At 37.3% G+C, this 22707-nt stretch overlaps 3 protein-coding genes across 4 annotated transcripts; all 3 read left to right on the plus strand.

Annotated features, from left to right (window-relative positions):
• The first annotated feature begins 4660 nt into the window (after window positions 1-4660).
• Window positions 4661-7022, plus strand: LOC113731491 (probable indole-3-acetic acid-amido synthetase GH3.1). The gene is made up of 3 exons (XM_027256790.2): window positions 4661-5150; window positions 5265-5366; window positions 5512-7022. The coding sequence occupies exons 1-3, from the start codon at window positions 4831-4833 to the stop codon at window positions 6884-6886; spliced, it is 1797 nt and encodes a 598-aa protein (XP_027112591.2). The 5' UTR covers window positions 4661-4830; the 3' UTR covers window positions 6887-7022.
• Window positions 7023-11334: 4312 nt separating this feature from the next.
• On the plus strand, window positions 11335-14783 carry LOC113731492 (uncharacterized). 2 transcript variants are annotated; one of them, XM_027256791.2, is made up of 6 exons: window positions 11335-11667; window positions 11765-11970; window positions 12687-12966; window positions 13167-13274; window positions 13822-14066; window positions 14553-14783. In XM_027256791.2, exons 1-6 carry the CDS (start codon window positions 11443-11445, stop codon window positions 14656-14658), a joined length of 1170 nt encoding a protein of 389 aa, XP_027112592.1. In that variant the 5' UTR covers window positions 11335-11442; the 3' UTR covers window positions 14659-14783. The 2 variants fall into 2 exon arrangements, with proteins under 2 accessions (XP_027112592.1, XP_071935607.1); XM_072079506.1 differs by lacking the exon at window positions 14553-14783 and having other exon boundaries at window positions 13793-13964.
• A 5892-nt stretch (window positions 14784-20675) lies between these two features.
• LOC113728679 (pumilio homolog 12-like) lies at window positions 20676-21707 on the plus strand. Its single transcript, XM_072077429.1, has 4 exons — window positions 20676-20699; window positions 20963-21126; window positions 21223-21481; window positions 21591-21707. The coding sequence occupies exons 1-4, from the start codon at window positions 20676-20678 to the stop codon at window positions 21705-21707; spliced, it is 564 nt and encodes a 187-aa protein (XP_071933530.1).
• The last annotated feature ends 1000 nt before the right edge of the window (window positions 21708-22707 follow it).

Below are 22707 nucleotides of genomic sequence, written 5' to 3' on the forward strand. Positions count from 1 at the left end.
ACAGATTCAAGAGAAATGTTTACATTTAACAATCTACATGCCTAAGCTGCACTTCTCTTGGGTGATGGGCATATATCCCTTTATGCTTAATTTTTCATGTGGGGATAGAATCTTTTTAGTATTTCTTGATCAGCTACTTTTTTTTTGTGAAAATTGTGATAAAAGATGTTATGGTGGAACTTAAGTTGCACATTTTTGCCTTCTCCATCCATATACGTCCCGAAACCAAAGTTGCTAAACAAGTGCATGACACCATTATTAATTTTGAAAACTCATTTTACACAAGCCCTACATAAACCAACAAGGCAAAAACATGCATTAAATACAAGTCCCAATCAAGCGGTTGAAAATCTTAATATGGTAACACATAACAAGTCGCCAAAGCAAAACCATGTTTGCACATTTACAAATGTCAAACGAACCCTGCAAGCGATGATGATGTTGACATAATCTATAGACTAATTGTCATCAACATGCAGTTCGGTGTAGCACTAGTGGTCTCTCTACCCTATTTGCCAAACAGTCATAAAGGAAAATCCCCAAATTTATTATTATTATTATTATTATTATTATGTGGCTTGGCTTTCCTTAATACATGTTCTTGACAAATTCAGGACTCTAAAACAAAATTTTCCAAAACTAACTAACCTAAGTTTAAACTCATGATCAAGAATAGCCAAGATGCTAACATGGAGTGTCCAAAACCAACAAGAAATTTTGGGCCAAGTTATTGCTTCCATCTTCAACTTCAGCTGATTCATTTAGTGCATCTTTCAACTTCAGCTGCTTGCTGATTCATTTATCCGAAAGTTGAATCATGACATGCTACGTGAAAGAAATAATTTGGAAATACAAAATTGAGCTGCAATCATATGTCCAACAGAGCCAAGATGTCCGTAGAGTATATGTGCTCTTCCAAGGTTTTGAGTTAGGTACTCCGACATTGCGAACCCGTTCACTTGTCTTTAATTAACTTAGACTTGCGCCCATCTTATGCTTAATCCGGATTAATTTTGTTGACTTCTAATACTTGCAAGAGAACTAACTATTCACTAACAAACACTCCGTTTTGGAACTTATGACCTTGCTTGTTTGGTCTTTGAGGCAAACAAGTTGGATATTTTCATGACGCTGATATTTTAAAATCTGGTTACAGCTTTAGAATATCACTATATCTTTTGGTCCCTACCCTAGGGCCAAGCAATGCACGTTTTGCTGTCATCCATGCATAAATATGCCTTGCTCTTTTTAATCAGGAGTCACCATCTGCTTTTATTAATTAGATTAAAGTTAGGGTTTTTCTAAAATCAAACATCCATGAGCAAAAATGTCAAAAATTTGTAGTCATTCATATTATAATTATGAGCAAGAAAAGACATGTTAGGAGGGAAAATTTTCCACTTAGCTTACAAAAGTTTATAGGTGAGAAAAACAGGTTAATTTCCCATGTCATCTTTATAGGTGTAAATTTTGAATGCTTGTTGGTTGTTACATTATTTGGCGGTTGCACTAGATCAATATGCACAAGTAATAGGAATCCGCAACAACTTGTCCCTCTCTTTCCAGTTTTTTTTTTAAAATTTATTCAGCACTATAGAAGTATTTTCAAAAAGACACTTACCTGCATCATAAACGTATTTTCTAATCAATATTTTATATTTTTAATCACTTTTTTTTATTTCATTAACACTCAATTATAAAAGGTATCACAGCAATTATTCTAAAAATTTTAAATAATCTTCTATCCAAACATAATATGTTTTTAATTGACTTTTACCAAATTCATTCCATCCAACAATTTGCATAAATTTCTGTTGAATTAGCTTCATAGGTATTTACCTTGTTTGTCTACGCAATATCCTCTTTCGTTCCTAAGTGGAGTATTTTTAACAGGGCGTTTGGTTCAAGTTTAGGAATCAAAATTGTGATTCATTTCTAAAAAATTAGTATGGGTTTTAATCCAAGGAATCATTACAATAATAGCTGTTTGGTAAATATTTACGAGGAACAGGTATTACATTAAAAAATAGTCGTTGTATGAGTACACATACAATAATTATTGTATAAGACAAATTATTTAAATGTTTTTTTTTTGGTCAATTTAAGTGATTATTTAACAGTAAAAATGATTCAATGCATTATACGAGTAGAATGCAAGTTACTAAATAATAATAACAATTTGCATATGACTAACAAAATCACAATTGAGTTAGGGAGATTCTGATTTAATAATTAAGATTGAGGTCCAGAAAAAAAAAATACAAAACCACATAGTCTTTCCTTAATGCCAAAACGAACAAGGCACGCAAATGACAAAATACACACAGTAACCCTCGAGTTTGCCGTTAAGTAGAAGCAACTTAACTTGATCGTACATTGAGTTGGCATAGAAATTTCCTCCATTTAAAAAGTCAACAGTCAGCCGAGCTTTGACCGGCCTCTATCAACCAACATTAATAAATAATAATACCACTCTTAACGGTGTAATTTTATAATGTATCTCGATACCATTCCTCCCGCAAGAGTAATAAAAAAATGAAAATTGGACAGGAGCTGTAAAGAGAACAGAATTATGAAAGCTCCGTGAATGGCCAATTAAATACGCAAGAAAACTTTTCAATGGTGGTGAATTAATCTCACCCGGGTTAGGATGAATCCTAGATAGGGCACAACCAGCTATAAGTCTACATGTTAAATTAAACGCGTAGCTAGCTACTACTCCAGCAGAAGTAGAAATAATAATTAAGCACCATGATTAATGTCTTAATGAATCAGAAATACATAATAATTGTGACCCTTCGTTTGTTTAAACGGCTCCGTATGGGGATAGGAGTGTGAGAAAAATGGTGGCGTTGTTAGTTTGCCTCGATGTTTACCTGGGTGGCCTTTACTAATAACCTTTAGTAGCAGAAGCCTCCCTGGCCTTACCACAAGAATCCCACATCGATCAAAGGGGAGTTAAGGGTTAGGTTACTAGTTCTCTGGATGGTCTCAAGAGTTGCCGACTTTTGAGGTTTACCTGAGATTAAGGGTTAATAATTTAATTCTGATTTCTTCGTTGAAAGTTTGCTTCAACGTAGTGGGCCAACTGATCAACATCAAAATATTTTCATGAATAAGAAATGAGGCATCGGCCTTCATGAGAACTGGGGACCGAAAACGCCAGTTGCACATGCACGTTGGGATTAATACTCGAGCTAAGTTCAACCACAAAATGCATGATTTCTCGAAGGAAAAAGGAAATCAGTTTAGCTTACTTTCTGGATCCATGTCTAAATCTCCATAACATAACAGACTTGTTGTGTTGGTATAGGTTGAAAATGCATTATAAGCACGGTGCTTTTCAACTGCTCCTTTGCTGCCACATAAAAACTAAAAAGGCGGTGGCGGCCATGCATATGGGGCGTAGCAGCAATCGCCGCCCAGATGAGCTGTTCTGTTCTCCCTTGCATAGGTTTCGTCTTTAATTTTCATTTCATGAAGCATATGATATGAATCGCCGCCTAGGCCATATGAAATGAAAGCTCAATCCACTCCCGACCGCCCGATTTTGTGAGTTTGATCACATGATGAAACCTCACCTCAAATTCCACGAACTTCGCAGGAAATGAGCAACCACGTGATTCCTCCATTATACTACTGCTACTGCTACTATTACATTTTGCATGGACCTGCAAACTTAATTTACAGCCCTTACATCAATTTCCACCTCCCACTTTGTAAATGCATACTACTATATGTATTCTTATATTTCTGGGTATACTTCATTATATAATTCAGATTTGAAGGGTGGTTGGTTAGCCTTAACAACCACCGGAAAAATATATATATATATATATATATATATATATATATATATATAATGCGTTTGTTCATTGTTATAAAGAACGAAGTTCCACAAAGTCCAAAAATATTAAACTAAGCATGCAATTAGAGCTGAGTTCCTCTCATTCGATCGTCAGCCTTACATATTACGTACGACTGTCCAATATTAGATTATCGAATTGGAAACTTATCCAGCACTTGTATTCCTGTAAGATCTGGACATACAAAATTAAGGGCAAGAGCACCAACAACCCCCCCCCCCCCCCCAAAAAATAATGTAGCACTTGTATATTGATTGTTAAAAAGAACTCCGAAAAGAAAAACAAAAGAAAAGTAAACTAGTCATATGTCGTAATTTGTACTGCGTCAGACGTTGTTGTATTCAGTTATCCTAGCTCACATATGTCACGAACCATGTCTGTAACAGTGGAACTTGCCGAGGTCGCCGGCCGCCTATCGCTATCGTGGACCAACATTTTTACCGGAAAAGAGCCGTGTGTTTGGTTGACGCACACCAGAGTCCAAGCCCAACTCCAACCCATCTGCTGAGGTGGCAACCTTGAGGTCCCACTTGCCCCCCATTCCCTAGCCATGTAGACGTGTTCGGGCCCCCACATTGCTTCCTATTGACCAAACACTGGAATATTTACAAAATTGTCCACGACCCCTCTACCCCCCGTCCCGTCAACCTCATTCCAACCGCCCTTTTTGTCTCCCACCCTGGATGTGGGCTCCATCGTGACATGGAACCTGACGTGGCGTACCGCCTCACTGACTCGCGCCCCTTCCTCATCCCCTATATAAGTCAATCTTCATCCTCCCCCTCTCCCTGCAAATCTCATCTCACCACCGGGCCCTTCTTCAAAAAAAAAAACTCTTCCCTCATCCCCATCATTAGTAATTGCTCTCCCCTCCTCCTTCCCTTCCATCCCCAACCCACCAGAATATTACTAATAAACAACAAAGAAAGAAAGAAATCATTAGCTGAATTTTGAGGTACTTGAAATGGCCGTGGATTCAGTCTTGTCTTCGCCCTTGGGTCCTCCAGCGTGCGAGAAAGACGCAAAGGCACTCCGATTCATCGAGGAAATGACCCGAAATGCCGACGTGATTCAGGAGAAAGTGTTGGCCGAAATACTGACGCGAAATGGCCAAACTGAGTACCTTCAGCGCTTCAAACTTGGTGGCTTCACCGACCGCCTCACCTTCAAGTCCGAAATCCCAGTTATTACCTATGATGATCTTCAGCCGGAGATTCAACGTATCGCTAATGGTGACCGCTCTCATATTTTATCGGCGCTCCCCATCTCTGAATTCCTCACCAGGTCAGTTCCGTATACTAACAGTTCCGTAAATGATGAGCTGCCCATGCATGAAAATTGTTTGAGTAAGAGATAGTATCAACGGATAAAAATGTAATCTTGATGCATTTATAACAGCTCTGGGACTTCAGCTGGCGAAAGAAAACTGATGCCCACCATTAAGGAAGAGTTGGATCGTCGTCAGCTTCTTTACAGTCTTCTCATGCCCGTTATGAACCTGTAAGTCCATAAATCACACACCTAGAAACTCAAAACTTGTCTTTTCCACAACAAAACAAGGAGAAAAGAAATAGTAGTATTTGCAGCCAGCCAGCTAGCTATTCGTGTTTCTTGCTAATGAGGTGGTTGTTGATTATTGCAACAGTTACGTGCCGGGATTGGACAAAGGCAAAGGTTTATATTTCTTGTTTGTCAAGTCTGAAACAAAGACCCCAGGCGGGCTTCTGGCGCGGCCCGTCCTCACCAGCTACTACAAGAGCAACCATTTCAAGACCCGACCATATGACCCCTACAACGTTTACACAAGCCCAAACGAGGCCATCCTCTGCCCAGACTCATTCCAGAGCATGTACGCCCAAATGCTTTGCGGTCTCTACGAGCGCGAACAAGTTCTCCGTGTTGGCGCCGTGTTTGCCTCCGGTCTCCTCCGTGCTATCCGGTTCCTTAATCTAAACTGGAAACAGCTCACCCACGATATCCGAACCGGGTCGTTAAACCCCAGAGTAACTGACCCTTTGGTTCGGGAATGCGTGGCACGAATCCTTAGACCGGACCCCGAGCTAGCTGATTTTGTTGCCAACGAATGTGCAAAGGAAAGCTGGGAAAGAATTATCACCAGAATCTGGCCAAACACGAAATACCTAGACGTGATCGTAACCGGTGCAATGGCTCAGTACATTCCGACGCTGGATTATTACAGCGGTGGATTACCAAAAGCATGCACCATGTACGCCTCCTCCGAGTGTTATTTTGGGCTTAACCTTAATCCCATGTCCAAACCCTCGGAAGTCTCGTATACCATCATGCCAAACATGGCCTACTTCGAGTTCCTGCCCCACGATCCCAACTCGCCCGGGTTCACTCGCGACTCGCCTCCCAAACTCGTTGACCTGGCGGATGTTGAAATTGGTAAAGAATACGAGCTAGTAATTACTACATATGCTGGATTGTACAGGTACCGCGTGGGCGACATTCTCCGTGTCACCGGATTTCATAATTCAGCGCCTCAGTTCCGCTTTGTGAGGAGAAAAAATGTTTTGTTGAGCATCGACGCGGACAAGACCGACGAGGCCGAGTTACAAAAGGCGGTTGAAAATGCTTCTCAGCTGTTGCGCGAATATAATACTAGCGTGGTGGAGTACACGAGTTTTGCAGACGCGAAGACGATTCCGGGTCACTACGTGATTTATTGGGAGTTAATGGTCAAGGACGCGGCCCACTCGCCCAGTGATGAGGTGTTGAACCGGTGCTGTTTAGCCATGGAAGAGTCGCTCAACTCAGTCTACCGACAGGGTCGAGTTGCTGACAACTCAATTGGCCCGCTGGAGATCCGTGTGGTAAAAAGCGGGACTTTTGAAGAGTTGATGGATTATGCTATTTCTAGGGGTGCTTCAATTAATCAGTACAAGGTGCCTAGGTGCGTCAGCTTTACCCCAATTGTGGAACTTCTTGACTCCAGAGTCGTCTCGGTACATTTTAGCCCATCATTGCCCCGTTGGACTCCCGAACGACGCCGGTAAAAAGTTAGTGGTAGAAGTATGTTCCCGCCCAAGAGAGTCAACGCAAGATTCCTTGGATAAGGATGATGTGTATTATTATCTCAGATGTATTTGTTAATGTTGTGGATGAAAAGGAATTTGTTTTTCTGTCGTCTAAGTAAGTAATTTATACAGCCGGACAAGCTAATGCGTAACTTTGAAATTAGATGTTTATTAGCAATACGGTACGGTAGTGTGTTGCTTCCTTTCTCTTCCCCTACAAAACTACTCCACCTAACTTGAAGGAGTAAATTACTAGAAGGCCTAGCTAGGTTAGTGTGGCTCTTGGGACTTGGGAGAAATAATTTTTGAGAATTGTTTGTCCAATGAAGTTGAGAGGTTTTATTTTTTATTTTTTTTAAAAAAAGCATTACGGAAGTTGAGAGAGAGTTATGAGCTTGTAAGGGATAGTAATGTTTGAAAAATACGATTTCAAACATTATAAAAATCTACTGTCAGATTAACAGCGTTGGTAAACCTTGCACAAAAATACTTCATCTGCCACAAAAACACTCAACCGGTTTGCAAATCCTGAACTCCCGTCGGCACAATATTATATGTATGGTTGTATGAAGCTACAAAATTAGCACGACTAACACCACTATGTTTTCATATTTATGCTTCATTTTTTTTTTTGCACGACTAAGAAGCTGCTTAATTGTAATCCCTCTTTAAGTAAAGTACACGTATGTTTGCATCTCAAGGATAAGTTAGATCTTGGAAGGGGCAGCATATCTTAGTTATCCATGTGGCACATGGCTAGGGATTAATTTACAACCGACTTCACAGAAAAAATTCATCCAGCAAGCAATCAGCTCCTGTACAGGGAAGGAGGAATAAATCCACCGTTGTTGGATTAGGAATCAAGATTCAATTGGGGTCTTAGATGATGAAGCAAAGTTCATCATTTATTTATTAACGATGCGTTTTGAGTAAATAAACCCCATGAATTCTATTGTCATCTACTCTTGGAAGATCTGTCCCCTTGCTTTGTGACTAACTAATAATTGACCAAACAAAAACTGCCAGCCTCTCAGACTCTCTATACTATGTAGGAGCAGTAAATAATTTATTTATAACTTTTATGGAAGAGAATTATGGTGGTTAAAGAGGAAGCAGTTGATTACTTGCTCGTTTTTTTTTTTTTAAAAAAAAAAAGCAGTTGAATTCATTTTGCTTCCAGATATATATATATATATATATTTATAATCCTAGAGCAGACTACTTTCAGCCGCAAAAGGCATCGGCCAGCCAACTTGGAAATTGCCGACTCAACGTTTACTTGACGTTCCACAAAAGAAAAGCTGGACGGCATGGGATTAGATTTTGTAGATGTTTCTTATTTCGGTCAATTGCCTTACCTTTCGCCGGTTCCATGCCAGCGTATGATGTATTGCAGTTTGTCTACGTGCGCAAGAAACTCCTATCTCAACTACCTTTGGCTTTGTGTAATGTGTATACATACAGCTACCGGTGGCGGTGGGAGTCTGTGGCCTCGCCTGACCTTTCGTTTGTCTTTTTTCCCCTTTTTCTACTGATCTTTATCCGTTGAAGATGATACATGACAATGATTCCCTAATTATATTCACTAATTATATTAAACGAGAAACTACTAGAATCTTCAGGGAAGTGGCATCTAAACCCCTTTGGAAGTGTACTTTCAGGGAAGAAATTCCCACCTTATGACGTCTCTCTATACACACCAATGAAGCTTTTCAAGGCCTTCCCTTATCACTTTTAACGGGGTACTCTACATGTTTATCCTTTTAACGGAGAGTAGCGATCATGAAGACAATTAGTCCAGCCATTGTTCTGTTCTTGCATACACAATTGCAAGATCTGAGAACCAAATCTTGCTGCTTATACTGCATAGGCTATAGCATGCATCAACCCATTACTGATTTATGTTTCCTCGTCGAATATTGTAGATGCAGAGATGATGTAGAATTCAGAGAATCATCTTCGGAAGAAGGCCCAACCTACTTAAATTTGAAATTTAGAACTTCGGAAGCCAAAAACATCTCACTAAAGTCAAGTTGTTGCCGAACTACTTATCATGGCTTTTTGAATGGTTCTGCCAAGCATGCATTGTGCTGTTCTTATGACGCATGCGACGCTTGGTAGCCATCTGAATTTGCAAACCAATTTATTCAAAGTCAATGCGTCTTCATTCGATCGGATTCTCTCACTCAAAGATACGATGCATCTGTCAATTTTCCTTTTCATTTGACGGGGACCTAAAGGCGAAGAATTGAAATAGAACGGCATAATCTGGACAGGATCGTGTCGTGCACCAAGCCATATTTCCAGTCGGCATCAACCATGCATACATAGTCCTCTGGTTGGTCGGAGCTAGATTGTAGAAATTGTAGCGTGATCAATCCAAATTCAGAGACCAAATGCAATTAATCCATAGAAGAATTGAGAATCAAAACAATGAGGTATAGAATGGTGCAGATGAGGATAAGGGCTCCTTCTCAATTGATTATTTAACTGATGATGATTGTAGGTTCTAATTTTGGATAATCAACTTTTGTATTTAGATTATGGATTTTTCAGTAACTAAAAAAAGCTAAAATTCATAATCAATCAAAAAAAATAACTTTTATTGATTCTAATTATTTTATATAATCACTTTTTATAATCAAATTTTGCAAAATTTGAAGCAAACGAAAACAAGCCTAAGCCTAAGCCTCCCTATTTTTTTTTGGCTAATTATCGACCCCTCGGATCTTCAAAAATTTAAGAGCCACCAGCCATGAGAGATGACTAGAGTTGCAATTGAGAGTGAGTGCCCGATGGTTGTCAAGGCAAATTAGTTTTCAATTCAAGGGCAGATTTAAAAACTTATAAAGAAGAAAAAGAAGGGCTTGAAAGTGAGATTTCACTACTTGACTAATGTCCTTCCTTGATTTTGATTGTATTTGATTGAAACAAACAAGGGTCTCATGGTTATTTACTACTGTCCTCGCGTTGTTCTAGCTACGGTTGATTAACGTACAAGCTCCCACGCAGAGTAGTATTTTTTTTTTATTATTATTAAAAAAAAGGTTTTGGGTATATATGGATTGTGCAAAGGCCCCGTCCTGGGCCTAGACATGTGGCAGCCCAGGAAGGGCAGGGCTGGACCTGGATCCCAGGCCCCGGCCCACCGTTTTGGGGCACACCACCGCTAGGGCTCCCGAGGAGCTCGGAGAACAATCCCGCATGGGGCGGAGAGAATCCCCCTCCGCACGGGATTGAGGTTATCCCGGGCAAGTCCCGAAACGTACGGAGGTCGGACTCTGGAGCAGGTATAAATGGTAACACACACCAACTACACAAGGTACGCTGAATATACGCCAGTTACTCCCGACTGCTTTACTTCCCGTGAATCTCACTCACCGGAAAACTAACTTGATCGTCGGAATACCCTCGAGGACGACCTCGGGGCTCCCCTGTTAGATCACTCTTCTATTCACTTTGCAGGCTTGGGACACGCGCTCCTCATCAGCGCGCCGAGCTCATCAGGTCAGCTCGGTCCGGGGAAGTTCAGTGTTTCTTCAGATTGTGAATTTATGAAGGCGTAAATAACTTTTTTTTTAATCTCTCTATGTATAAAGCGTGAATACTCTTTGATGCTAAAAGATTTTGTCATTTAATTGATTGCTTAATACTATATTCTTCTTCCTTTCTCTTATGGCACTCTCCTTTATTTCTTTCAATGATATTTAATATGACTTTCTCCAAACCACCACTAACCCGTGGCAGTCATACAATATTTCAAAAAAAAAAAAAGAAAAAAGATAACCATAAGTTGCTCAACGTTTTCTCATCCTTTGTTCCTCTAATTAATTTGCTGTTCTTTGTTTTTTTTTTTTTTCAAATTTTGTTTATTCTTTATTTTCTTCTTTAACATGCACAGGCTCTCAAAGTTAAGCTCATTTATTAATTGGTCAGATGAAATTCTGAAACTAGTTCGAGCCCACCAATCAAATTCAAGTACTGAAAAAATTTGCCGGAACTTGAGTTTCTCATTGCAAGAGGTACTCTGTGAAGCTCGAACTCAATCAGCTACAACCACAAGCTCGATTTTGGCCCAGAGAAACACATATAGAACCCCTCCCTTCTGTTAAGCATTGACTTGTATACAGGAAATGCCCAAGACTCAAATGTTGCTGCAGGCGCTCTTGTATGGGCCAGGGAACGTCAAAACGCATATTGACTTCCTGATCCCTGGCGTTACATGAACACAATGATCGTCTTATAGCAAGCGTCGATAAAGGCCTATTAAAATCAGTGGCCCAAGTCCAAATGTAGTGGGTCTTCTGGCTGGCGTTCGTTCGTGGCCCATAAAGAGAGAGTGAGCGACAGTAACGGTTGACCGGTTGACTGATCAGTCCAAACCCGAGGCGTCGACGGTGGATTAATTTCCCAAGCCGTATTAAATTAAACTGTAGTACATTAAAAAGACGTGGCCAGCAAAATTCCAGCAGAGGAGAGGAGAAGAGCTAGGTGGCGGTGGGGAGCAAAGGTTGTCTGTCGTGCAGTTGTCTGATATGGCAACCTTGGCCTCCTTCCTATCCTGTTCTCCTCCTCCTGCCTCCGGATACTCTCAATCTTTTCTTTGTCTGTTGCCGACGGCCCGGCTGCTTCCACGACTAGCCCTATTTTACACTATCAAATCTAGGAGCTCAAAAACCCTAACTTTTACTTGCTCCGCCGCTGCTTCTTCCGATGGTTCTTCAACTTTTGGCTATGACAGTAAAAATTTGCCATCTAAGGTGAAGTTTCTGGCTTTTATTATTTGGACTTGATTCGAACGATATTTTGTGTATATATATATATGTGTGTGTATATATTTTTTTTGGGTAATTTCAGAAATCGGTATTGGCGAATTTGATACAAGAGATTGAGCCAATGGACCTGAGCTTAATTCAGAAAGATGTGCCACCTACGACTCTAGATGCGATGAAAAGGACGATATCAGGAATGTTAGGGTTACTTCCATCTGACCAGTTTCAGGTGTACATTGAAGCTCTATGGGAACCTCTCTCCAAGTTATTAATTTCTTCAATGATGACTGGGTATGTTTATTTCTATTTTCGAAGACTTGCTTGACAGCTGACGTAGATCATATTATTGCATCGTTTTGGCAGCTCAACTTTTTCCATTTTGTGGTTTTTCTTTTCTTCTCTGTTCTTTTTTTTTTTTTGGGAGAGGGAGGTGGGTGGAGAAAGGGGGGAAGAAGCAAGAGCAAGAGCCAGAAAACTCAAGTGTTAATTTGTTCACAAAAAGGAAAAAAAAAAGAAAAGAAGAAGCGTTTATTTGATACTTTCCCTATGTTATTATTCTTTAGAGAAGAATGTTTAAAACGAAAATCTAATGCTTCCTGAGAATCTATTATTGTGGCATTACTTGTTGTGAAGCAAGCTAAGTTTTCTAGTAGCGCTAGGATACAATATATCGGCCAAATCTAGAAGTGTCAGACTATTTCTAATGTTTTGAAGAGGGTATGGAGTTCTTCATTTTTCATTTTGTGCATATTCCATTGTTTGTTGATATAAAGATTAAATGCATGTAACTCAAATGGTAGATGTATCCCTTCAGTATAGATTATTACTTAAAATGTGAATTTAGCAAGAAGATTACGTTTATTGTTCTAAAATTGGCTTTAAAGTTTTTTCGCATATTTTTGACTTTTGAATGACCATTTGAGAGTTAGCAGGGCTGGGTCCATTGATAATTATGCGATATTTCTTGAGGAAAACCTATTACTTTTGCTTTCTTGCACCCTGTGCAGGTATACTTTGCGGAATGCTGAATATAGGCTTTGTCTTGAAAGGAACCTTGAAATATATGAAGGAAAAATTGACAAACAAATACCAGCGGATTCTAAACTCGAAGCAGAAGGAACATTGATCAATGATTATGGACTAAATAACATTTCCAGACAAGAGAAGTTACCTGTGTCAGAGAACATGACAGAAACCACGTCTGCTCTTCCCAATTTGGGGGAAATGCCCCCAGAAACTCAGCAATATATTCTGAATTTGCAATCTCGATTATCATCTGCTAAAAGGGTAAACAAAATATAATCATTTATCTTTATCAGAAAGCGTATTGACCTCTGTTAGGCTTTTTCACGAACCTTAACTGACCTAACTGCAATTACTGGTTTTTTCTACTCTATTGTGATAATGCTGCTTATTTAGGTGTACATTATTTTTGTTCTTTTCTTGTGGCATTCCTGGGTAGGCCTTTATTTTGTTTGTGCATGCAGGAACTTCATGAAGTTAAGAGGAAAAGTGCAGCACTTCAGATGCAACAGTTTGTTGGGGAGGAGAAGAATGATTTATTGGACTATTTAAGATCGTTACAACCAGAAAAGGTAAATCAAATATGTGAAAATTGCAGAACTTTGATGGTATTCTTTTATTGAACTTTAGGGCAGCAACATTCACAAAATTTTTACTGCGTGAGAAGCATCTTTTGTGGAGTAATGTTCTAATTCATTTACAGCAATGGCGAGTACATTTCTCAACTGGACATAGAGCTTTGATCATAGAGTTGCCTCTCTATTTTGGCATTGTAACATGCAATTTTATGCTATTGACTGTAAACCCCATTTCACATATTGTGTCCATATTAGCTATAAGATGGTGAAGAGAAAATATTACAAACACCTATTGATGAGTGAGACCCAAGTACTATTACTCATTGGGAATCGGAGAACTGGGTATAAGTTTGTACTTCTGTGTTGAATATTTGGTGATAGTATTTCATCTCTTCCTCAAGCAATCCAGGCTCTAGAGGTTCTGACCTCAGTCAGCAACTGTGTGTTGATCTTATTCAACCTTGTAATGGCATGTGCTCTCCCTCTGCTGTATTATATCCTTGTTGTGACAGATACAAGCTTGCTGGTATTTTGATGGTAGGTAGCCGAGCTGTCGGAACCAACATCTCCAGAGTTGAAAGAAACAATTCATTCTGTTGTATACGGTCTCTTGGCCACCCTCTCCCCTAAAATGCATTCGAGGGCATCTAATTTCATGGAGGACACTTCCATTGGGACCAGAAATACTGCAGATGGAGATGATTGCATTGAAGTGGAGAACACTTCACTTCAATTTCGACCGCATGTCTTGTTAACTAGGGATTATCTGGCTCGGCTTTTGTTTTGGTACGTAATTTTATTCTCTGCTATCCTTTACCCTGTAGTATAATTAGCTTATAAAACTAGTTTCTGGAAGACCTGCAAATTTCTTATCAAGTTTGTTTTGCTTGTTGCTTCTTTGCATGCCTGAACTCTACCGAGATATCAGTTCATCATTTTTTTTGGAATTCATGGATTTGATAAATTCAAATTTCCTTAAACTGATTCTTTTCAGCTTTTCAACTTTGATGTCCTTCCTCTAGTTAGTAGAACTTGAGCCTGCCTTTCCACTTTTACAATGATGTACTATGAAAGCCATTCATCTCCCTTTTGATTGCTTCCACTCATTCTTGTTTGAGCATGCAAGCTTTTCTAATCCTCTAATCTGCCAGATGTAGTCCTTTAGCTTATTGGTTTATATCTAACTTGATGACTACTATTTTGTTAGCTTATATCCAATGTGGTTATTTAGCTTTAGACTCTTGACATCCACCTTTTCTGATCTATGTTAAGGTGCATGCTACTTGGGCACTATCTTAGAGGGCTCGAGTATCGGTTGGAGCTGACGGAACTTCTCTCTTTGCCGTGTGTTGTAAAGAATGAAACTTGGAATGGGTAACAGGCTGGTTGACAGAAGTTCTTATATCTTTGCTTGGTTTCATCTGTACATACGTATACATTAGCTGTGTATCTCAATAAAAATTCCAGCCTATATATCACATCAAATTAGATTTTTTTTCCTAATTTTGGAAATAATTAATATTCTTTGAAATATGAATTAAACATCTCAATCAACATTCTAGGATGTGCGTCTGTTTAAGTAGTTTTTATTACCGTATAGTTGTTATCTTTGTTGCTTTATACGATGATGATGAGCGTAGTTGTTTAGTGATGTTTGGACTAGGTGGTGGGGTGTTTATGTATCACCCTATTAAACTTTTGCAAATTGCAATTGGTCTGTCGCCGCTGGTTATATCGTACCGTCCAACTTGAAGTGTCGTTTTCATAAAAAATTATTCGAAATTATTCTGCGAACTCCCAAATAGAAATGAGTTTTTTTTTTTTTTGGGTATTTCTCTTAGTTTTATCTGCTTTTCTTAATTATACTCTCAGCAGTGGTCACGGTTTAATCTTTGTGTAGATACGCCATTCTATTGTTAACGTTTTAGTCTCTTGGATTAAGTGCCAAAGCAATAGTAAATAGTAACGTTTTAGTTTCTTGGTAACGTTTTAATCACGGGTTTTTTTTTTTTTTGGAGCAACAATCCTTACCATATATAAAGTAATTTGCACATTATAAAACCATAATAATAGATCAATTGTAAATGGTAATATGCTGGTTGTGATTTGTGAATGCTGATTTGGTCAATTTACACGTAAATCATGACAAACCACCGATAATGATATACCAATGGCAACCATGAATACGAGAAATTACAACTGCACGATTTCAGAAAAATTAATTTTGGTGTCTACGAACTGCGTAGAAATGTGATCCCTAATTATTTCAAGTGGAGAAGAATTTGTTGGCAGTTCAAACATAATAATATTTGTTATAAGTTGGTTTATCACTTTTCTTCTATATCAACTTTCTGCTCTCTATGTTTTTATTTTTTTGCAAAAAACTTCTTGGTTCATGTTTGCTGGATGATTCATGCAATTCACAGAGGAATTGTTTGGACAACTTTGATTTCAAATAAAAAAATTTACTTTACAAATTTTAACCAACTTTTTATCTTCTTAATCACCTTTTTATCTCACATACATCACATCACAAAAAGTGCTACAGTAATTATCTCAAATAAATCATCAAAATAAACTCTTATCCAAACAAACTCTCTAGAGTCTCCTTAAGAAAAACTAGTGATTGATCGTCTTCCCAGCGGAGACACGTGGCTCCAAGTGATGTCAAATGATCTTACTTAATTTTTAAAAAACCACCATATATATAGTGTAATAATATTACGATTTTCACAAAAAATAGATGTTGGGGTCAAAATCTAATTAACAAGTTTAGAGGAAGTAATATGTTATTATATACCTTAGTAGATGTATTTTGGACCTCACAAATGAAGTTTATCCAACTTTGATCATATATTTATTTGATGGTGTATATATTTGCGATCAATCTTAGAATTATATTTTTCAATTGGGTGCTGAAGTTTTGATTTATTATACGAGATTAATTTATTATGATTGCTGCCTACAATAGGTTATGGATAAATTTCTTATAAAAAAACTTGTAAAATATTTCGTAAAACATTTTAAAAAATCAAGAACTCTAGTTACTTTACATAAAAAATGATGTATTTAACACAATTGATAATGAATTAATTTTGCAATATTTTGAGAAGATGAATACTGGTGGGGAATAATTATGATCCCCGTATATAATGGTGGTAGTTTTTACTTTCTTTTATTTTTTACCTTATCAAAATTTTACTGTACTTTCAAAAAAAACAATTTTTTTTACTGTATTAATGATCCCCACTCACTGTGGGGTCTCAGCTCCACCCCTCGTACCAAATTACCAATATCAATCCACAATAAATTGCTATTACCATACTTCGAGTCAAATACACGAATCATGCGACTATTGGGGTCTTTTTTTCTTAGTTAATTGGTATAGACTGTGGGTTGGATTATAATAGAGTTTATATGGCTAAGGTGATATCTAAAAAACTAAAGACAATATATTGTATTAATTTTGTTAATTACAAAAATTAAACTTTTTTGGCACAGGGAAGAGGTGGACAGTTCACTGGATTTAAAATTAGTTAAACCTGCTTTGTTTAATAATAAAAAAAATCACTCTTCTTGTCAACTTAATCAGTAGTTACATCTATATTTAGTTGGAACTAAATGATCAAGAAATGTATTTCGGCGAAAAATTAAGTAGTTCGCTAAGTGTAAGAATTTACGGATGAAGAAATTTCCATAGAATCAGAATTCACGAATGAAAAAATTTCCATTCTCAAAGGAGGTTGACACTCAGAAAGAGTTTTTTTTTTTTTTTTTGGTCTCTTCGTTCCTTGATTTTGTTGTGGAGAGAATTCCACAACCGAATAATAGCACACGCCAGTATAGATTAACATTAATATGCTCATTAGATTCTTAATCACCATATAAATGTTCTTTTTATATTGAATGGATAGTATGGTTCAATTTCTAACACGTGCCACATTAGGTTTGATTTCTCTTGAAGCCGTGAACATGAATTGCATGTATTAAAAGTTTAAAATGAAAGATTTTTTTAGTTTTACTCAATTAATTCAAAAATATTTGTATGTAAAGGCCCACAATTAAGGAATAAAATCATCTTTTGTGTGCTATAGGTCATAGAATTGTAGTTAAAAAAAAAAATAAGGGAAGGATGTTTTTGAAATACGATCAAAAGTTTGGCACAAAAATATGAGTTTGGTAAAATTACACATATAAAATTGTACATGAATATTACAAATATATTTGGAAGTTATGGAACTAAAAGGATAGTTACAATTATTATAATTCTTAAATATTATGCTACACTAACACTACTTTTAATTCTTATTTTTGTGTATTAGATATTAAATTTATCAAAACTTAATCACTTTACAATGTTTATATGTATAATCTATACAAACTATGATATACATAGGTGTCATCTTATGTATAATTGGAGAGATATGTCATATATATATATTGTCACATAAATTTCCAAATTTTTTTTCAAAAAATTGAAGCATAATTCATGAAATATAGTACACGCAAAAATTTAGTATGTGTTTTATAAAGTTATGTGATAAGTACGAGTGTTTGTTGGAGTATTTTTTTTTTTTGAAATATGTAAAATAAAAAAATTTTAAAATTACATATATGAACGTGTATTATAGTAGTACAATTACTAACTAGACATTAAGACCAGAATATTAATAGACGGGTGGACCAAAAAAAAGGAAAACAAAAAGTTAATCTAAACAAACTTTGACAGGGATAGGTACACAAGAAACGAGAAAATTAAGAACCTGAAAGATAAAATCCTCTTGTTTTTCCACATCTACAAGATTAAGTCATTAAAACATTGCCGACAAATCACAGATACGCAGGAGCGCCATGAAAAACTTTGAAGCTATGTCTTCTGTGGGATCAAAGATAAATAGTCCAAAAAATAAAAGGTATCCGTATCCACCACACCAAAAAAAAAAAAAAAAAAAAAAAATCCTCAAAGAAGAACAGGAGGGAAGTGAATTAATGAACATTCAATGTTAGAGATCAGTCAGTCAATCTTCCTTTTACTTGATCATCTGTATTCGGTGACGCCAAAACTTGAAAAGCAAAGTCATACAACTATATATCCTTAGAACCAATTACTTTTTTCAACTTGAGAAAGTAAAATTTTAAGACCCAAAAACGAAAAATCCAATTAGATCCAAAAAGAAACAAAAGATTAATCTTAATGAGCTATTTGGTTAAGTTAGGCTAGAGAAACAATATGTTATGCCAGTAGTAAAAAATCTCCTATTTGGTCGCATGCATGATAAAACAATATGATAGCATTAAAAATATTAATAAGGATTATTACTGCCTTGCATTGCATGCATGATGAAACCCTAATAAAAGGTTTCCTTATCCCTAGCAAACACTCCTTCCCATCTTGAACTCTCTTTTTTTTATTCTTTATATCCCATTATCAATCAAAACATCACTCCTTCCTCCCTATCTTTCCCTAAAAAATCTCAGTTACAGTCTTCATAGGATACTAATCACTTTTCAACCCAACCACAGCCCCCTCGCCCAAGTTCCCCTCTATAAAACCCTAGCAAACCCTACCAATTATTTTTAAAAAAAAATAAAAACAAACTCCTTTTGTTGTTGTAAACTTGTATCAGTACATCTCCAGCTCTTCTGTAATTGATGGAAGAAAGGAACCAAGAAGATCTTGAATGGTTGATGGCAAGAAACCCTCCTCCGCAATCTTCACCCAATGCTTTCGGAATTCTCCCTATACCGGAAAACCCAAGAACCTTCTCTCTTCCGTCGCCCGGAAACCATGTCAATAGGCTTTCTTCATTGCCTGCAAGCCGATCCCTTCATATTCCTAATCCATACCATACTAATGTTGCACTGCACAATAGTGCCAACACTAACATCCATGTGAACCCTAACTATGCTGATTCTTTCTATGATTATCTTCTCGAAGCTGAATTTAATCAATTGAATTTATCAACCCCTCGTCAAACTACTGCGGCGGCTGCTGCTGCTGCTTACGGCTGCCATGTTGGTAGGCTTGGATCCGTCCCTGGTAAGTTTGGCTCAATCCCTGTAGGCAGCAACACATATGTCGATGATGGTTCTGTTGGGACGGCTCAGTTTCCTCTTTCGTATACAACAACACGATATGCGAATAATGGGAATTTCCAACGGATGAGGATTGACTCCGCTGTTAGGGGACAACTGGGCATGTACATCCAGCCGCAATATCTAACTTCGGTTGATGATCAGGTTCTGAATGGTAATCTTCGTGGTTCGAATCAGGTTCTGAATGGTAACGCATTTCACGATCAAGAAATGGACAATCTTCCTAGGCAAGGACTTGTTTCGGTTAATAGGAGTGCAAGTGCATTTCGTCCCGAATTGGGATTTGTGTTTCCAAATAATTCAGGTAGGAACAAGATTAATACTACTGCTACTTTACAGCGAAGAGAGAGGTCTTTGGATGGATTTGATTATGATAATCCTAGTCTTTCAACGTCCTTTCATAGTAGATGCCGGCAACGTGGTCAAAACCTTTCATCTCTGGAAGAATTGAGAAGCAAAATATTTTCATCTTTGGAAGATTTGAGAGGCAAAATATTTATTGTAGCCAAGGATCAGAATGGTGCTCGGGATTTACAGAAGATGTTGGCGGAAGGAAAGCCAAAAGAAAAGGAGATAATCTTCTCTGAGTTGAAGGATCATGTTCGGGAGCTAATGGTGGACCAGTTTGCTAATTATCTTGCGCAAAAGATGTTCGAAATCGGTAATGCCGAACAAATCACTGAATTGCTCCTCTTGGTCATCAATGATGAACACAGCCTCATGGCTATATGCCTTGACATGCACGGGTATCAAAGCCATCATACTAATATTAATACATGGAATTAATCAAATATGTCCCCGGAAATTCTTGTGATCTGTTTCATTTTGATGCTTGGGCAGGACTCGCGCCATGCAGAAATTGCTTGGACATGTAACCACCCCGGAGCAGAGATCTCTTGTTATATCGGCCTTGAGACGCATCACTGTTACCCTCACAAAGAGCAACAATGGCCATCATGTTGTTGAACACTGTTTGAAATATTTTCCTATTGAAGATAAAAAGGTATGCCCTACCTCAACTATTTATCCCAACAAGCAATTCCGGAGTTAATCTTCTAGCCTTGTTTCCATTGCCTTTGTCTATTTTATACTCACTTTGCCGACAATACCAATACATTAAAACAGGCTCATGGTTCATCTTTGTTACCGGCCTTTTGAATGTTTGGAAACAATTTGATGCGTATATAAATATTGGATATCCTTAAACAATGTTTGGAAGCAGTTTGAATTGGATATCCTTAAACGCTTCTTTTGCCACGTCCAGGCCTTCAAATAATTAAAGATATTTGAAAGATAAAGATGACACAAGAACTCATGAAGTATGTATGGATAGGGTGCATCGCCAACAACTAAATAGCTAGTTAAACATAAAATCACAAATCACATAGTTGATTCGACTTTCAGTTGGTTGATTCGACTGTTAGTAACATTTTCTTGTCCCTACGGATGATCTCCCTCTTATAATTAAATATATAATTTATCTGTTTTTTTTTTTTCAATTTCATTAATGCAATCTACAAATCTGTTCTTGTAGAAAATTTGTAGGTATATACTATTAAGAGTTTGACTCACATGAATCTTTGCAGTATATACTGGACGTTGTGGCTGATAACTGTCTTGATATTGCAACGGACAAAAGTGGATGTTGTGTCTTGCAACAATGCGTAGAACATGCTCGTGGCGAACCCCGAGACCGTCTTATTGCTGAGATAACAGCAAATGCCTTGGTTCTATCCGAACATCCATACGGGTATGTAATTTTTTTTGTTGCATATGATCTTCTTTGTAATTAACCAAAGGAAAAAGAACTGGGAAAGAAGGAGTTTGAATTCGTAAAATGTTGCAGGAACTATGTTGTCCAATTCATAATTGGATTACAGATTCCATATATTACGAGCGATATATTATCACAACTGGCAGGGAATTATGTTTCTCTATCCATGAATAAGTACGGTAGTAATGTGGTTGAGAAGTGCATGAAAGAGTCCTCAGAAGAACAAGCAATGCAGATTATTAAGGAAATTATCGGTAGTCAAAACTTTTTGACTGTTCTTCAAGATCCTTTTGGAAACTATGTTGCTCAATCAGCATTTGCCATTGCAAAGGTTCAATCCAATCACATAAACTGAAATTCGTCTCTTTTTTTTTTTTTTATGATATGAATTAGATCTCACTTTTAAATTTCAATTTTTTTTTAATATAAATGGAATACAGGGATCAATTCGCCACGCTATGATCAACCTGATTCAGATGCATTATTCATATCTACACAGCCATCCGCACGGAAAAAGGGTTCTTGCCAGGGCTAGGGGAAGCAAGCAGCGCATGTAAAGTGTGTATCCAGTCGCTATCTCCTACTTACTTAAAACGCATCCTACAATATCTCTGTAAAATTGTCTAAAATTTCTGTAAAATGTGTCTTTGTAGGAATGTCTAATAAGTAGTTGTGTGTTTATGTTCAGTATTAATCTTTTATACACTGAAAGTGTATACACTTTCACCATTAGATACATGACACATAATCCGAATTTGAATTTAAAATTCAAATTTTACATGTGTGTCATATATCCAACTATGATAATATATATACCATGAGCGTTCTTATGTTTATGTGTAGCAATATCCTATCCCAATAAGTACACATTGTGTTGTTTAATGTCTTTTGTTTGTGTGACGGTGGTCAATGCTATTTTTTATCCCAGTAAGCAGTGTTAATTATGTAGTAGTAATTTATGAGATACGTGTAAACGTAACTTTTTGGATTGTAAAATCCATCTTCATTTCTCCCTTTTAATATCACTCCTCCTTTGTGTATGCACCGACACATTCTCGCCTCCTGTCCGACATTTTATTGTCTAGAGCATTATTTCAAATAATTATTTAGAATAATTATGTAACACTTTTTGTGATATGATGTATGTGAAATAAAAAGATAAATTGAAAAATATATGTATGATGCAAGTAAAAAATTTGCTATCGAAACGTAGCTGAGCTCAGCCTTATTTTGTGTATGGCCCAACACATTCTCGTTTCCTCTCCAATATTTATTATCGTCCCGTGAAACTTGTTGAGGAGGAGAATAAGAGATACTACCGCTCTTTTTTATAACCAAAATATATATATTTTTCACGTTAAGGAGGAGAACAAGAGATGCTACCATTCTTTTTATAACCAAAATATGCAAAACCGTTCAGAAATTTTCATTACCAATAATATTTGTGAAAGCTCACAACGCAAGTTTTATTCAAATCCCTAACCTTAGCACAGTTAGCACCTATTAGCATCATTAATTTTCATCATTATTTTTTTATGGCACTCACTGTGTGCTGCT

Source organism: Coffea arabica, chromosome 2e (assembly GCF_036785885.1).
Source record: "Coffea arabica cultivar ET-39 chromosome 2e, Coffea Arabica ET-39 HiFi, whole genome shotgun sequence".
Taxonomy (NCBI): Eukaryota; Viridiplantae; Streptophyta; class Magnoliopsida; order Gentianales; family Rubiaceae; genus Coffea; species Coffea arabica.

Excerpts from the sequence above, each read along its gene's own strand:
- LOC113731492 (XM_027256791.2), top strand. The coding sequence starts at position 11,443 with ATGGCAACCTTGGCCTCCTTCCTATCCTGTTCTCCTCCTCCTGCCTCC. Across the intron at positions 12,967-13,166 it reads GATTATCATCTGCTAAAAGG|GAACTTCATGAAGTTAAGAG; the intron begins GTAAACAAAATA and ends TTGTGCATGCAG. Across the intron at positions 14,067-14,552 it reads CTGGCTCGGCTTTTGTTTTG|GTGCATGCTACTTGGGCACT; the intron begins GTACGTAATTTT and ends ATCTATGTTAAG.
- LOC113731491 (XM_027256790.2), top strand. The coding sequence starts at position 4,831 with ATGGCCGTGGATTCAGTCTTGTCTTCGCCCTTGGGTCCTCCAGCGTGC. Across the intron at positions 5,151-5,264 it reads ATCTCTGAATTCCTCACCAG|CTCTGGGACTTCAGCTGGCG; the intron begins GTCAGTTCCGTA and ends CATTTATAACAG. Across the intron at positions 5,367-5,511 it reads CTCATGCCCGTTATGAACCT|TTACGTGCCGGGATTGGACA; the intron begins GTAAGTCCATAA and ends TTATTGCAACAG.
- LOC113728679 (XM_072077429.1), top strand. The coding sequence starts at position 20,676 with ATGACACAAGAACTCATGAAGTAT. Across the intron at positions 20,700-20,962 it reads CACAAGAACTCATGAAGTAT|TATATACTGGACGTTGTGGC; the intron begins GTATGGATAGGG and ends GAATCTTTGCAG. Across the intron at positions 21,127-21,222 it reads CTATCCGAACATCCATACGG|GAACTATGTTGTCCAATTCA; the intron begins GTATGTAATTTT and ends AAAATGTTGCAG.